Raw genomic sequence first — 16,655 nt, 5'->3', positions numbered from 1 at the left:
GAGGGAAGGGCTTCTCTCCCAGCACATGCCACAGTTACCAGATTAAGCCGGTTGCCTTGGTAACCTTCTCTCTGGGCAGGATTTGGGAATTGTTGGTTAGGAAGGCGAATTGGGGAGTGTGAAGGGTGTAGGGGGTTGAAAATAAAACAGACTGAGAGACTTCTGGAAGCTAGAAGCTTGGGACACAGGACCCCAGTACTCCCCCAAATGCTCAAGGATATCAGACAGAGACTAAGTTCAACATTTTGAATTAGTGGGGAGAGCCAGCATCAAGTCATGGTCCTCCTGGAATGGCAGTGGTTTTCACCCTGACTACACACTGGAATCACAGGGAAGCTTCTCAGAAATACTGATGCCGGCTGGGCTCAGTGGCTCACGCCTGTAATCTCAACACTTTGGGAAGCCAAGGCGGGCAGATCACTTGAGGTCATGAGTTCAAGACCAGTCTGACCAACATGGTGAAACCCCATTTCTACTAAAAATACAAAAAAAATTAGCTGGGCATGGTGGCACACACCTGTAATCCTAGCTACTCTGGAGGCTGAGGTAGAAGGATTGCTTGAACCTGGGAGGTGAAGGTTGCAGTGAGCCATTATCATACCACTGCACTCCAGCCTGGGTGAGACTCCATATTAAAAAAAAAAAAAAATACTGGCCAGGTGCAACAGCTCACGCCTATAATCCCGGTACTTTGGGAGGCCGAGAAGGGTGCATCACGAGGTCAGGAGTTCGAGACCAGTCTGGCCAACATAGTGAAACCCTGTCTCTACTAAAAATACAAACATTTGCTGGGCATGGTGGCTGGTGCCTGTAATCCCAGCTACTCAGGAGGCTGAAGCAGGAGAATCGCTTGAACCCGGGAGGTGGAGGCTGCAGTGAGCCGAGATCGTGCCACTGCACTCCAGCCTGGGCAACATGAGCAAGACTCTGTCTCAAAAAAAGAAAACAAAAAAAAATACTGATGCCTAGACCATATCTCAGACCAATTAAATCAGATTTCTGAACCAGAGCGAAGGCTTATGGTATTTTTTTAAAAAGCTCCTCACATGACACAAATGGCCAGGATTGAAAATCTACTGCCCTAGAGGGACAGTCAACCTAAGTGGGCTGCAGATGCTGGGAGTTGACTTTGGAATTCCAGGTCTTTGGTGCTCCAAGTTGCCTACAAGGTAGCAGGCCTGTGTGCTGACCCTGAAGGGGAAGAGAGTTGGCAGGGCATTTGCACCCGCTTATGGAAGAAATAAAGAGGAAGGCAGGGTGGTATGAATAACAACTATGAGATGGGGGCGAAAAAGCTTTGAGGGCCCAGCCCATGGGCTTCTACAAGGGGACTGGGCAGGGCCACCTAAGGCTATCTGTCTGCTGCTTACACACCCTCTTCTTTCTGCCCACCCAGAGGCAGGCTGGAAGGATAGAGAGAACCTGGGGGCTTTGCTGAGCTTGAGCTTCTTCTTGCAGAGGTGGTTACCAGGGAAACAGAGAGAGCAATAGGGTCTAACTGAAGGACTAGGGAAGCAAGAGGCAAGGGTAAAGGGGAAACATCCAACACTCAAACCTCCTGCCAGTAACCCACCCCCAAGGCTGGATGGCATTTTTTCATGACCCCGGGAGATCAGGCCTACAGTCACCCATCACACTGTGGGGAAGAGAAGCAAACTGACATGATTTAAAGAGGAATTAGGAGCCCAGCACGGTGGCTCATGCCTGTAATCCCAGCACTTTGGGAGGCCGAGCTGAGCCAATCACCTGAGGCCAGGAATTTGAGACCAGCCTGGCCAACATGGTGAAACCCCATCTCTACTAAAAATACAGAAAAAAAGTAGCCGGGCGTGGCGGCAGGTGCCTGTAATCCCAGCTACTTGGGAGGCTGAGGCAGGAGAATCGCTTGAACCCGGGAGGTGGAGGTTGTGGTGAGCCGAGATCGTGCCACTGCACTCCAGCCTGGGCGACAGAGCAAGACTCAGTCCAAAAAAAAAAAAAAAGGAATTAGGGACGGGGTCAGAAAAGTCACAGTCCTCTGGCTGTGGCACCAGCACTAAGATATGGGGGAAGTCCCATCTGTCTTTATAAGATGTACAATAGTTGGGCACAGCAGCTCAAGCCTGTAATCGCAGCACTTTGGGAAGCCCAGACAGGGGGATCACTTGAGCCCAGGAATTCAGTGACCCTGTCTCTACAAAAATAAATTAGCTAGGTGTGGTGGTGCATGCTTGTGGTTTCAGCTACTTGAGAGGCTGAGGTGGGTGGACTGCTTGAGCCCAGGTGGTCAAAGCTGCAGTGAGCCATGATTGTGCCATTGCACTCCAGCCTGGGCAATAGAGCAAGACCAAAAAAAAAAAAAAGATGTACTATGACATCCATGCCTCCAGTGTATGGATTTGTGAAACCCAACAAATGCTGCCAGCTCCATATGAAAATTGCTCTCCCATACCAGAGATAGCTTCTGTAGTAAACTTCCATCCCACCCAGGACCTGGAGGAAAAAGTCACTTCAAAGGCAGGAACTGCCCTCTAAGCATCAAAGGCCAAATGGACTAGGTAAACTGAATTATGACCCACAGTTGATTTGTTTTTTTGAAATCATGTGTCCAGGCAGGTTATGTTATCTATTCATTTCACTTTGGGATATTAGTGTTGCAAAATATTTGTTATAAGAAAGGAACATTGGGGCTGGGTGCAGTGGCTTGCACATGTAATCCCAGCACTCTAGGAGGCTAAGGCAGAAGGATCACTTGAACCTAGGCGTTCCAGACCAGCCTGGGTAACACAGCGAGACCTCATCTCTACTAAAAACAAACCAAAAAAATTAGCTGGGCATGGTGGTATGGGCCTGTAGTCACAGCTATTTGGGAAGCTGTGGCAGGATTGCTTGAACCTAGGAGCTCCAAGTTGCAGCGACCTATGATTGTGCCACTGCATTCCAGCCTGGGTGACGGGCAAGACCCTGTCTCAGGAAAAAAAAAAAAAAAAAAGAAACTGACATTGGATCTGGTAGGGTGGAGAGTCACTGGCAAGGACATTAAGAACACAGACTCAGACTTGGCCTTGGGAGGCCAAGGCAGGTGGGTCACCTAACGTCAGGAGTTCAAGACCAGCCTGGCCAACATGGTGAAACCCCATTGCTACTAAAAATACAGAATTTTTTGTTGTACAAAAAATACAAAAATTTCTACTAAAAATATTAAAAAAAAAAAAATTTCCCTTCCCCTTACCTGACCTGATAGTCTCCCTAAGACTGTGGTCTTGAATACTTTGGTGTCAGCATCTTTACTTTTCCTTTTTTTTTCTGAGACATAGTCTCGCCCTGTCGCCCAGGCTGGAGTGCAGTGGCGCGATCTAGGCTCACCGCAAGCTCCACCTCCCGGGTTCCCACCATTCTCCTGCCTCAGCCTCCCGAGTAGCTGGGACTACAGGTGCCCGCCACCACGCCTGGCTAACTTTTTCATATTTTTAGTAGAGACAGGGTTTCACCCTGTTTAGCCAGGATGGTCTCGATCGCCTGACCTCGTGATCTGCCCACCTCGGCCTCCCAAAGTGCTGGGATTACAGGCGTGAGCCACGGTGGCTGGCAACATCTTTACTTTTCAAGAAAGCTAGGCCGGGCGCGGTGGCTCACGCCTGTAATCCCAGCACTTTGGGAGGCCGAGACGGGTGGATCACGAGGTCAGGAGATCGAGACCATCCTGGCTAACATGGTGAAACCGTCTCTACTAAAAAATACAAAAAAGAAAATTAGCTGGGCGTGGTGGCGGGCGCCTGTAGTCCCAGCTACTCGGGAGGCTGAGGCAGGAGAATGGCGTGAACCCGGGAGGCAGAGCTTGCAGTGAGCCGAGATCGCGCCACTGCACTCCAGCCTGGGCAACAGAGCGAGACTTGGTCAAAAAAAAAAAAAAAAGAAAAAAAAAAAAGCTAGCTAGCTACCTGTACTTCCCCCCAGCCCAGGACTTGGGGTATAGTTATATTGACATCTGATGGCATATTACCTTGGGAAACTTACTTGCCAAACACAAAAGGAAGCCATAAAGGATACTAGATGCTCATATGAATAAGCAGCATCTCACTACTTTTCTGTCCCTGACACTTCCCATCTAAGGGATGGCATGATATCCTGGTGATCTATGTGGTTAAAAAAGATAACTGATGGGGAATGCAGACACATTTATGGCCTCACAGGGGCTCCTCATCTCTCTGGGCTTCTGTTTCACAACTTGGGCTGACCTGAGTTGTGACCGTGACCCTGTGGGGGAATTAGGGAGTCCTCCTTCCCTCCCTCCCAAATCAAGACTCATGCAAAACATTGGCAAGGGAGCCAAGTTTATAGTCTAAATTTATTATCTCCAAGTCACAATGCTGATCACAAATGGGCACCCTTTAAAACAGTAACAAAAAACACCACCACACATGGAAAAATCCTTGCAACTAAACACAGTGGACCAACAGAGACAACTCTCACAGTGTCTTAAGGTCTAGGAATCTGGGCATGCTGCCCACAGGCTTGAGGAGACATCTTCAGGTTTAAGGCAAAGGGAACAGCCTACAAAAGGCACAACCACCAGCTACCCCTGGAAGAATCTCTTAGTTATTTCCTCCTTGGGGGTTACAGATTAAGTGCCTCTCCCCTCCCCTCCATCCCACACCTGTGACTCAGAGTGATTAGGCCAGCTGCTAGATGGAAGGAATAAAAACAGTGACATTACCAGGGAGAGACACAGCCACCACCTTCGCCCTCAGGTTCTGTAGAAGGACAGGGACAGTGGCCAGGTTACCCCTGGCAGACATAAGTACTGCAGTAACAGGAATTTCTTCCACAGAGGCAGCAGAGACGTGGTTTAGTGCCATGGATAGGGAGGAAAGATAGGAGCCCTTGCCCAGAAGGTGACTGGCTTCCTTAGGCCTTAAGCCCAGGAGTTTTTATCTTCTGTTTGCAAGGACAAAAATAGAATTCAGGGAAAATAAGGTAGTAACATCTAAAACACTTGTAGCAGGAAAGATGTGGAGAAGAGCAATTGCAAAGGACAGGGTAGACTGCTTGCTGGATAATATTTGCCTTTAAAGAAATGCATTGGTCCACAGCAACTGGAAAGGGGGTGTAGCAAGAAGAATGGAAAGAAGAGAAGCAAGGCCCTCTAATTCCACTTACCTCAAAAGACTGAGCCCTGAGGACTATGTGAATACACACCCCTAAAGGCAAAGGCTCTCACTCCACCATCCCTTTCTCACAAAAGCATCTGGTTTGCCATCTCTCCCCACAGTAGGGTATTTGCCCTCAGCAGAGAACAGAAGCCCATCATAGTACAGGTATTGATGGATGCTCAGACTCCTAAAAACCTAAGTCAAAGAGAAGGGCTCCTACCCACCTACTCTGAGCTTTTCTGCACAATGGGACCCTCTGTGCAGACAGCCATGTTTCCACAGGGTTAGAGTTAAGGGAATGCAAGTATACAAGAGGATAACAAATGCCAACTAAAAGTGAAAGGCCAGGTCTTTTTAGACTTGGTGGGGAAGGCTGGCTGATATATTCTCCATTATCTGGGATGCAGGGAAGAGTCAAAAGGGAATCCAGAGAGGGTAGAAAACCAGAAGAATGGACTTGTTTCATTTAAAGGCAGGGAGAGAGAGAGCAAGAAACAGAGACAAAGAAAAAAAATTAAAATAATATTAAGGATAAGAAGCCAGGCTTTAAAAATGAACATCTTAGAAAACAAAACAAACAGGAAGGAGCTTCCTTGGGAACAGAAGACACCTCAATTTCCCAGAAGAAGTGAAGAACAGCAGAAGACATGGGCTTCTGGATCTAGACTCAGAAGCTTGGGGCTGTCTGGCTCTCTCTGCTCCCCCGAACACAGCCAACTCAAGTGAAGAGTGAAGATGGGACGAGGTCCACTTGTTTCTCCCTCTCTCCAGAGCCTGTCCTCAGAGGAAGGCAGAGGGTCCTCCTCTTTCAGCTGTTTGCTGGTAGGAGCCACACCCTATATCTTTGAAGCCCTTCTGGTAGTAGATAGCCAGCTGTATTTCTCTTCTGAGTTCTCACCTCTGCTGTTCTGACACGGGTTGGAAAAAGGGAAGAACCACCAAAGTGTTAGTGGGCCTTCTGGGCATTTACAAGCTGTTTTCAAAAAGCCACATTTCTAAATAATGTGTTTTAAGTAATGTCCTTAAACAAAAGCAACAAAACCCCCAGTCTTTCTCCGCTATGATCTTTCGAACTGTTTTTTTCTGCTGGTAACATCCCAAATTTAGATTTCCCTTTTCCTTGACTGCCTTCCTGTATTTTTTCCTTGTAGCTTCCCAATTGAAAATTGTCATGTTAACAATCGTTTCTACTTCAACCTTGCCTGATACACTTGCCAAACAAACTGGCAAATTTCAGGACTCCTTTAAGCCTCCTGAGATATCCCATGATTATTATAACTTAAAGCATTAATTAGAGGCCGGGTGGGGTGGCTCATGCCTGTAATCCCAACACTTTGGAAGGCCAAGGCAGGTGGATCACCTGAAGTCAGGAGTTCAAGACCACCCTGGCCAATATGGTGAAACCCCATTCCCACTAAAAATACAAAAATTAGCCAGGTGTGGTGGTGCATGCCTGTAATCCTAGCTACTTAGGAGGCTGAGGCAAGAGAATCACTTGAACTCAGGAGATGGAGGTTTCAGTGAGCCGAGATTGTGCCACTGCACTCCAGCCTGGGTAACAGACTGAGACTCTGTCTCAAAAAATAAAAAATAAAAAAAAAAATAATAATAATAATTTGGTGATTTTTGTTTGTTAAGCAAGTGTGAGCATTCACAGTAAGTTGTGCACTTACTTTTATATGATGTTAAGATTTAAAATATTCAGAAACTCGTATTAACTGGAACCCCTGCTTACAACCTGAAATAATAAAGTTAGAATTTATTATCAGGTCATAACAAAAAGACTGCTTTCCAGAGAAACACACCCAGAAAATGAGGGAAATCCTCTGGGGAGAAGGAAAGTCCACTGACGGAGCATGTGCATTAAGTATAGGAAGGAACTCTCATACCTCAGGTGGAGGGGGCTTGATGGTGACTGGCTGGGGAGTCCTCCGGGGTGGGGAGGGCTTTGGTTGCACCTGCTGCTGGGCGGGGTTATAGTAGGTCACTCCTCCATATACCTGTGATGGGGCCTGGGACCCCACAAGCCAGGAGAAGAAAAAGTTAGGAATGAATTCATCCAACCTATGATGAACAGGAAATATTATTCAGCCACAATTGGGGAATTTATAATTTTAAAAATATCTAATCTGCCCATCCTTCAAAATAAAGTGACTATTCATTTTTGCCTTAATTCGTCATTATTATGCTCTGGTTTTTATTTCTTCAAAGTACTGCCCAGCTTTCTCTAATTCCTACCATCAGCTGACAAATGGAAAAGGCTGAGTTCAGTAGCGACACTACAGATACTTATTATGTCAACGTGGTGGAAGTTACGCAGGACAGAGGTAGGGGTGATAAGGAGTAGAATACAGCTTCTTTATGCAATAGAGTAGAAAGCAGGTATTGCCACCTATGATGTACCACAACACAGGAAAGAAACACCATTAAAGAAACTGAACACTGGGTGCGGTGGCTTATGCCTGTAATCCAAGCACTTTCAAAGGCCAAGGCAGGTGGATAGGTTGAGGTCAGGAGTTTGAGACCAGCTTGGCCAACATGGTGAACCCCATCTCTACTAGAAATACAAAAACTAGCCGGGCGTGGTGGCAGGCGCTGTAATCCCAGCTACTCGGGAGGCTGAGGCAGGAGAATCGCTTGAACCCAAGAGGTGGAGGTTACAGTGAACCAAGATCACGCCACTGCACTCCAAGCCTGGGCAACAGAGAAAAAAACTGAAAAGAATAATGATGGGCATTACATAAGCTGCATTTCCAGCTCCTGACCACTAAGAGGCGTCTTGGTGTCACATACAAATCAGTGGCACTGAAATGTTCTCTCAAATTCCTTTAGCATTCTCCCCATACCACATTCCTGTCTGAATTAAAGAATGTGTATCTAGAAAAACATGATCAGTAGCCATCTCACCTGTGTATTAGGATATAGATGCGGCGGTGGGGGAGGAAGTGGCCCTGGAGCATAAGGGTAACTGGGATTACCAAAGTTCATGACGCCTGGAGCAGAAAAGTAAGTAGGAGCAAGCAACTGCTGAGGTGGTGGCTGTCCTGGAGACATGGACACTGGTGGGGGATAGAGGCCTGGATTGGGCAGAGGAGCTGGTGTCTGGTGGGGATGTAAACCTGGATAAGGAGAAGAAAAAAACTGAAAAATAAAGTAACATCATTTTCACAGGATGGCCTGGCTGGACTGCTCAGTATAATCAGGCTCAGAATGGAAGTCCTCAGGATGGACACAAGAGGAATTTGTTGCCTAAGCAGCCAGGATGGCCAGACTCCCAGGCTAGCAGCACAAAGCTCAGGAGGATGGGTTTTGTGGCGCTCCCAACATATATCCTCAGGTACTGGAAGCATATAAGCAGAGACACAAAGCTTACCTGGGTGGGGAAGGTGCATTTCTGGCTGCACAAGCATGCCCTGTGGAGGCAGCGGGGCAGAGCTGTCACCATGGGTATAGACTGGTCCCTGGAACTGCACTGTAAGATATCACATTGGGACTTTCATAAACCCTTACTCTTCACATCACATGGACAAGTCTCCTTGTTCCCCAAGCCCTTTAAAAGATGTTCTCAATATTCCATGCGAAGAAAACAGCAACCAGACAATGTTTGATAAGCACTATAAGAGGTCAGAAGAGAAATTCAGGAGCCAGGAGCCTGGTATCTTACTTCACTTCACCCTGCCAAGAAAAGTACCCCAACAGTAAGAAAAAACTCACGTGGATCATAGTAATGTCCCTCCATGATACTGATATGCACTGGAGGGGCGGGGGGCTCTGGCACAGGTCTTTGCCGCTGGGATGAATAGCGTTTGGCTCGACCACTCTGGACACCCTGAGACAAAGAAAGAGGCCTAAACAATAAGAATTCTAGAGGGCTCTCATATTAAGTCCTACCTTCCTTTAGGTGTTGAAAAACACTTGGTACATTGCAGGTGTTTAATGGGTATTTGCAAAGTGAGCTGAAAAATAATGAAAGATATCAAGATTTGAACCTAAACCTTCTACCTTACATTTCTGAGATCCAAATTAAAAGAAACATGGATAATCAATGGAAAAACTGACTTTATCTTGGCTGGGCGTGGTGGTTCATGCCTGTAATCCCAACACTTTGGGAGGCCAAGGTGGGTGGATCACAAGGTCAGGGGAGTCAGGACCAGCCTGGCCAACATGGTGAAACCCTGTCTTTACTAAAAACACAAAAATTAGCTGGGCATGATGGCACGTGCCTGTAATGCCAGCTACTCGGGAGGCTGAGGCAGAATTGCTTGAACTGGGACCCGGGAGGCAGAGCTTGCAGTGAGCCGCGATCCTGTCACTGCACTCTAGCCTGAGCAACACAGCGAGACTCTGTCTCAAAAAAAAAAAAAAAAAAAGAAAGAAAGAAAGAAAAGAAAAAAAAAACACCTTATCTTGGTTTAAACAATGAACAAGCTGTGTAACCGGCAGCTCCCTCCCCCATCTACCCCTTTCCCCTGCTGTACCATTTCTTCCATCCGGTTAAACTGAGGTGGAGGTCCTGCTCCCATGTGTATATGGTTGGGCATACCTGTAATACACCAAAAAAGTCACTTCTGCAGATCAGACATATGTGAGTGGGACTCAAAGATACTATCAAGAAACAAGTTTAAGTGTCAACATAAGGAATGCCTTTTTTCTTTTAACTAATAAAATTCTCTATAAACTATCTCTGCTTTTCTGTCAACACCAGCATTTAGAAATTTGTCCCCACTGTCTGCCATCTTAATATAGCAACAAAGCCCTTGAACATGAAAAATAAAATGACTTCAGTGAAGAAAATCAAGTTCAAATTTTTCCTATCAAATTGTTCCCTGCTTAGAATCCCTGGGAGATTATAATTAGCACATTACATTATCCAACATATTGAAAAATCTCAGCCCAAGAGTTTCTGAGCAACAGCTGGACAAGGGAGGGATGCTTTGTAAATCTACTTGATTATATCCCATTCACAGGGGTCTGGGTTGGAAGTTTGAGAGGAGATTCTCCTCTGGCTAAAATGACTCAAGACAAAAAGGAATGTTCTAGAGATTGTCCTCCAATAGTAAGAAGGGTGCTGCAACTCCAAATGAGGAGTTCCAATATTTAAGTTAGATTTCAGACTAAGGGAAGACCCTTCGATCTATCTGGTTGGAGAAAGACAAACCAGAATAGGCAAAATGGGTAATAGGTAGGTCTTACTCTCTAAAACTATGCTGCCCGATATGACATCCACTAACCAAATGTGGACACTTAAGTTTCAATTAACTAAAAGTTCAATTCCAGCTGGATGCAGTGGCTCATGCTTATAATCCCAGCACTCTGGGTGGCAGAGGTAGGACTGCTTGCGCCCAGGAGTTCAAGACCAGCCTGGAAAACACAGTGAGAGCCCCGTCTTTTCAAAAAATAAAAAAAAATCAGCCAGGTGTAATGATGCGTGCTTGTGATCCTAGCTACTGAGGAGGCTGAGATGGGAGGATTGCTTGAGCCCTAGAGGCGGAGGCTGCAATGAGCCAAGGTCACGCTACTGCACTCCAGACTCCAGCCTGGGTGACAAAGTGGGACCCATCTTAAAAAAAAAAACAAAACAAAAAAAAAAAACAAAAACTATATCTATATAAACAATAACAACAACAACAAAAACACAAAAGTACAATCATTACATAAAGTTCTATTGGGCAATCTGTCTCTAGAAGATTAAGGAAATTAGGGAGGCTTGCCTTTCAAAGATATTAGAGAAGATCTTGATCAAAATTCAACTGAATAAATTTCTGCCTTCAAATATTTAACCATTAGCTCAAATAATAACGTTGTCTTCTGCCTTTTGTGGAAAAGGATCTTGTACTCAGGAGGCTCAATGATGACTGGGCAGGTGCAGTGTCTTCCACCTGTAATCCCAGCATTTTAGGAGGATCACTTGAGCCCAGGAGTTCAAGATCAGCCTAGGCAACACAGCAAGACCTGTCACTACAAAAAACTGTTTAAAAATCAGCTGGGGCCGGGCACAGTGGCTCGCACCTGTAATCCCAGCACTTTGGGAGGCCAAGGTGGGTGGATCACTTAAGGTCAGGAGTTTGAGACCATACTGGCCAACATAATGAAACCCCATCTCTATGAAAAATACAAAAATTAGTCAGGTGTGGGCCAGGCACAGTGGCTCACGCCTGTAATTCCAGCACTTTGGGAGGCCAAGGTGGGCGGATCACGAGGTCAGGAGATCAAGACCATCCTGGCTAACACGGCAAAACCCTGTCTCTACTAAAAACACACAAAAAAAAATTAGCTGGGCGTGGTGGTGGGCGCCTGTAGTCCCAGCTACTCAGGAGGCTGAGGCAGGAGAATGGCATGAACCCAGGAGGCGGAGCTTGCAGTGAGTTGAGATCACACCACTGCACTCCAGCCTGGGCAACAGAGCGAGACTCTGTCTCAAAAAAAAAAGAAAAAAAAAAAAAAAATTAGCCAGGTGTGGCGGTGAGAGCCTGTAATCTCAGTTACTCAGGAGGCTGAGGCAGGAGAATTGTTTGAGCCCTGGAGGCAGAGGTTGTAGTGAGCCGAGATCATGCCACTGCACTCCAGCCTGGGCAACAGAGTAAGACCCTGTCACGGAAAAAAAAAAAAAAAAAAAGGCCAGGCACGGTGGCTGTAGCTCACGCCTGTAATCCCAGCACTTTGGGAAGCCAAGGTGGGCAGATCTTGAGGTCAAGAGATCGAGACCATCCTGGCCAACATGGTGAAACCCCGTCTCTGCTAAAAATACAAAAATTAGCCCAGCGTGGTGGTGCACACCTATACTCCCAGCTACTTGGGAGGCTGAGGCAGGAGAATCACTTGAACCCGGAGGTGGAGATTACAGTGAGCCGAGATTGCACCACTGCATCTAGCTTAGGCAACAGAGCAAGACTCCATCTCAAAACAAATAAGTAAATAAATAATACAAAAAAAAAAATTAGCTGAGCATGGTGGTGTGTGCCTGTAACCCCAGCTACTCAGGAGGCTGAGGCAGGAGAATCACTTGAACCTGGGAGGTGAAGGTTGCAGTGAGTCAAAATCACACCACTGCACTCCAGCCTGGGCGAAAGAGTGAGACTCTGTCTCAAAAAAAAAGAAAAAGTAGACATTTGTCAGACACCACATTCCCGAGACAGAAGTCCCATGCCCCTAAACCTGATGATGCAAAGGGGAAAAAGCTAGCCACCAATCCTATGATACCTACCTCGAAGTTCCCGTGGTTGCAGGAAAGAAGGCTGCCCCGGACTCCAATTCTGTTCTGCTATATTTAGTTGTGCCACATCTTGCTCAAGTCCACTTGTAGTAGATTCCACTGGAGCTTCCCAGTTCCCAGTCTTAGTAGGTGGAGTTGGGGTGGTTTCTGGGACTGGAGGTGCTGGAATCAGTCCTTCAGGAGGAGGGGGCACCTCCTCTGCAAGCTTGACTGCATCTCCAACTTTGGTTCGGGTTCTTCTTGCCCGGGAATAGGATTTCTTCTCAATGGGCCTGTCAGGGGGTGGTGGTGCAGTATCAGGAGCAGCAGCTGATGTCTCTGAGGCTGCCTCTTCCTTCTCAGGACTGCCAAGCACTGGAGCATCTGCTTCTGGAGATGGATCCCTCACAGGAGTCTGCTCTAGGCGCCGTGACCGGTAACTAATCTCATGCTTAACAGTCTCACCAGACCGGCCACCATGTTGCCCACCAGCTTCCACAGGCCTAAAACCAGCACGACCTTCCTTGAAGCCCCCGGATCGAGAATAATTCCTGGGTGCAGACATACGGCCAGTACCTGCAGCATTCCTGTTAATAAATGTCCTTGGTGGTAGGGTGCCCCCAAGACCCTGGTGGCGATGAGACTTGTTTAGCCGCTCACCGTTCCAGTTTGGATCTCTTTGTGGAGAACTCCCATATCTACAAAAAATGGAATGAAGAAACTGTTAAGAAATTAACAAAAGGAGGCTAGGCGCGGTGGCTCAGGCCTGTAATCCCAGCACTTTGGGAGATCGAGACGGGCAGATCACTTGAGGCCAGGAGTTCGAGACCAGCCTGCCAACATAGTGAAACCCCATTTCTACTAAAAATACAAAAATTAGCCGATCGCGATAGTACACGCCTGTAATCCCAGCTACTCAGGAGGCTGAAGCAGGAGAATCACTTGAACCCGAGAGGTGGAGGTTGCAGTGAGCCGAGAACATGCCATTGCAACTCCAGCCTAGGCAACACAGTGAGACTCTGTCTTAAATAAATAAATAAATAAATAAAAAGAAAAGAAAAGAGAGTTCTTTCTAAAACATATCAATAGTCTACACTCTATTTTTTTTTTCCTTTTTTTCTTTTTTTTTTTGGAGACAGGGTCTCACTATGTTCCCCAGGCTGGTCTTGAACTCCTGGCCTCAAGCAATCCTCCTGCCTCAGCCTCCCAAAGTGCTGGGATTCCAGGTGTAAGCCACCGTAAGCCGCCATGCCCAGCCCAGTCTATGTTCTAAAATGTCCTCACCGGGGTTTCCGGATTCTTCGGGGTTTGATGTCATCAGGATTGTGAGCTGAGCGAATGTCATAACCATAAAGAGCAATGAGCTCCTGTCGGGACTTTGGGGCCTGCTCATCTTCCCGGAACTTGTCATGCTCCCAGCGACCCTCATCCTTCCACAGCTTTCGCTGACGCCCCTTGGGTCTGGATAATATGAAAGAAAAGTGTCTTGGGTCAGCAGAATTCTCCAAGTAGAGATGTTCTCGAACAAAACGGGTCAGGCAGGCAGGGGGACAACAGGAACTTTACGTAGTCTCCTCATTATCCCAAAGAGATTATAAAACACAGGCCTCCCCAAAGCAAGCGTGAATCACAGAATCTCAGGGCCTGCTGGGCTCAAATACAACAGACATAGAAATGAGAAAAATACTTCATTTCATGCCATTCAGTACCTTTGAAACATCTCCTTTCTCCTAAAAGGCAGCCTATGCAAGTATTTCACTTCTCAGAAGCCTTACGCCTCAGATTAAGAAAAGCAAAAGTATAATAATTAAGAGAAGACGAGTTCTGGAAACAAACCGCCCTAGGTCTGTGTCTTAGCTGCCTCACCAAGAGTTACCAAATATTCTAAGCCTACTTTCCTCATTTGTATGATAAGGATAATCATAATACTTATCTTAAAATGCTATAATAAATGAAATACAGGCAAAGCAAAGTACCTGGCCTACATGTCTAAAATACATGTTAGCAGCAGCAGCAAGTGGCTTTTACCTGACTTCCTCCTCCTGAGTTTGCCCTCGAAGATCATGCTCAAAGAAGAGCCCTTTCCGAGGTATGTATGCTGGATTCTTCCGATCTTCATCATCATCCAAATGCTTAGGGCCCTTTTTACCCACTTTGTTCTCCACAGGCTCTGTGCTCTCCTAGAGGACAGATAAAGGGATCCTTACTCTTCCAAGCCTCAAGAATCCCTATTCCAGCCTCTAAAATGGAGGACTATGGAATGTACTGACCTGTCCGTCCCCACTTTGCCTCTCTCCAGTCACAGTGCTTTTGGTGTCAGGCTTTTCTTCTCCCTTCTCTTCTTTTGTTGAAGCATTAACAGCATCATTAGCTTCTGATTTCAGCTCTACTTTGGAGTTTTCCTCTTCACTGTATTCACCTTCTTCACCCTGAAAAAAGTTTCCCTGTCAGATGCAGATAAGATCTGAACAGTGCATTTTAAATCCCACCCCTGCCCCCAACCCCAAAACGGTGTCTCTGTCACCCAGGCTGGAATGCAGTGGCGCAATCTCGGCTCACTGTAACCTCTGCCTCCAGGGGTCAAGCAATTCTTCTGCCTCAGCCTCCTAAGTAGCTGGGATTATAGGCGCCCACCACCACGCCTGGCTAATTTTTGTATGTTTAGTAGAGACCAGGTTTCACCATGTTGGCCAGGCTGGTCTTGAACTCCTGACTTCGTGATCTGCCCGCCTTGGCCTCCCAAGGTGCTGGGTTTATAGGCGTGAGCCACTGTGCCTGGCTGCATTTCAATTTTCTACTCTTTAGGAATACACTTATCGATAAATTTTTAGTACAACATAGAACTGAAAAGCAAACAATTCGATATTCTTACCCATATTTCTACAAGATAAAGATGCTATTTTGGCCGGGCACAGTGGCTCACGCCTGTAATCCCAACACTTTGGGAGGCCGAGGCAGGTAGATCACTTGCGGTCAGGAGTGCGAGACCAACCTGGCCAGCATGGCAAAACCCCATCTCTACTAGAAATACAAGAATTAGCTGCACGTGGTGGCAGGCACCTGTAATCCCAGCTACTCGGGAGGCTGAGGCAGGAAGATCGTTTGAACCAGGGAGGCAGAGGTTGCAGTCAGCAGAGACTGCGCCACTGCACTTCAGCCTGGGCGACAGAGCAAGGCTCGGTCGCAAAAAATAGTAATAATTAAAAAAAGACGCTATTTTAAAAATATCACATTAAAAAAAAATACACACATACATACATATATATCCACATAGGTTTTCCTGGAACACATGCACTTACTATACAATACCTAACATATAAGAGGAGCTTAATCTTCCTTGATAATTTCTCTCTCCATGAATTATCTTTTTTTTTTTTTTTTCTGTTTTGAGACAGGGTCTTGCTCTGTTGCCCAGGAGTGCAGTGGCACAACCATGGCTTACTGCAATCTCAATCTCCTGGGCTCAAGTGATCCTCCCACCTCAGCCTCCCAAGTAGCTGCGACTACAGGCACATGCCACCACACCTGGCTGATTTTTTTTTATTTTTAGTAGAGATGAGGTCTCGCTATGTTGCCTAGGCAGTTCTCGAATTCCTGAGCTCAAGCAATCCTCCTCCCTTGGCCTCCCAAAGGGCTGGGATTACAGGCATGAACACTGTACCTGGCCCATGAATTGTCTCTTAAACATGCAGTGCCTAATAACTATACTTTGACGTAAGTTGTGAACTCTGCCATCTCAAAATGACTTAGAGCAGAAATTCCCAACCTTTTTGATTATGTGGACCCCTTTTTAGGATCTAAAAATTTTCATGGATCCCCATGAGATATTCACTGAGAGAACATACAATGACAAACAACTGCTAGGCTGGATGTAGTGGTTCACACCTGTAATCCCAACACTCTGGGAGGCCGAGGTAGGTGGATCACTCGAGGTCAGGAGTTTGAGACCAGCCTGGCCAACATGGTGAAACCCTGTCTCTACTAAAAATACAAAAATCAGCCAGACATGGTGGCATGAATCTGTAATCCCAGCTATTTGGGAGGCTGAGGCAAGAGAATTGCTTAAACCCAGGAGGCGGAGGTTGCAGTGAGCCAAGATTGCACCACTGATACCAGCCTGGGCGAAAGAGTGAGACCCTGCCAAAAAAAAAAAAAAAAAAAATTCGCTAGGAATGGTGGCGTGCGCCTGTAGTCCCAGCAACTTGGGAGGCTGAGGTGTGAGATCATTTCAGCCCAGGAGGTAGAGGTTGCAGTGAGCCATAATTGTGCCACTGCACTCCAGTCTTAGCAACACAGCGAGATCCTGTCTCAAAAAAAAAAAACAAAAAAAA

General features: G+C 46.6%; 1 protein-coding gene across 7 annotated transcripts in view; it reads right to left on the bottom strand.

The window, feature by feature from the left end:
• Nucleotides 1-4,308: 4,308 nt before the first annotated feature.
• The window catches only part of CASC3 (CASC3 exon junction complex subunit), a 32,022-nt gene continuing 19,675 nt past the window's right edge, over nucleotides 4,309-16,655 (bottom strand). Inside the window, exons 4-14 of one of the 7 annotated variants that reach the window (XM_055258187.2) lie at nucleotides 14,595-14,753; nucleotides 14,353-14,504; nucleotides 13,609-13,785; nucleotides 12,337-13,022; nucleotides 9,611-9,675; nucleotides 8,847-8,961; nucleotides 8,506-8,604; nucleotides 8,040-8,251; nucleotides 7,022-7,144; nucleotides 6,806-6,870; nucleotides 4,309-6,040 (exon numbers count right to left, since the gene is read on the bottom strand). In XM_055258187.2, the coding sequence (XP_055114162.1) occupies nucleotides 6,847-6,870; nucleotides 7,022-7,144; nucleotides 8,040-8,251; nucleotides 8,506-8,604; nucleotides 8,847-8,961; nucleotides 9,611-9,675; nucleotides 12,337-13,022; nucleotides 13,609-13,785; nucleotides 14,353-14,504; nucleotides 14,595-14,753 (1,812 nt within the window). In that variant the 3' untranslated portion in view covers nucleotides 4,309-6,040; nucleotides 6,806-6,846. Of the gene's footprint in view, nucleotides 6,041-6,805; nucleotides 6,871-7,021; nucleotides 7,145-8,039; nucleotides 8,252-8,505; nucleotides 8,605-8,846; nucleotides 8,962-9,610; nucleotides 9,676-12,336; nucleotides 13,023-13,608; nucleotides 13,786-14,352; nucleotides 14,505-14,594; nucleotides 14,769-16,655 lie in introns of all 7 variants that reach the window. The other 6 variants (XM_055258188.2, XM_063628918.1, XM_063628919.1 and 3 more) reach the window with 6 other exon arrangements.

This window comes from Symphalangus syndactylus, chromosome 20 (assembly GCF_028878055.3).
Source record: "Symphalangus syndactylus isolate Jambi chromosome 20, NHGRI_mSymSyn1-v2.1_pri, whole genome shotgun sequence".
In the NCBI taxonomy this organism is placed as follows: domain Eukaryota; kingdom Metazoa; phylum Chordata; class Mammalia; order Primates; family Hylobatidae; genus Symphalangus; species Symphalangus syndactylus.
The sequence above is the reverse complement of the archived record's forward strand: the minus strand, read 5'-3'. Positions and strand labels throughout refer to the sequence as shown.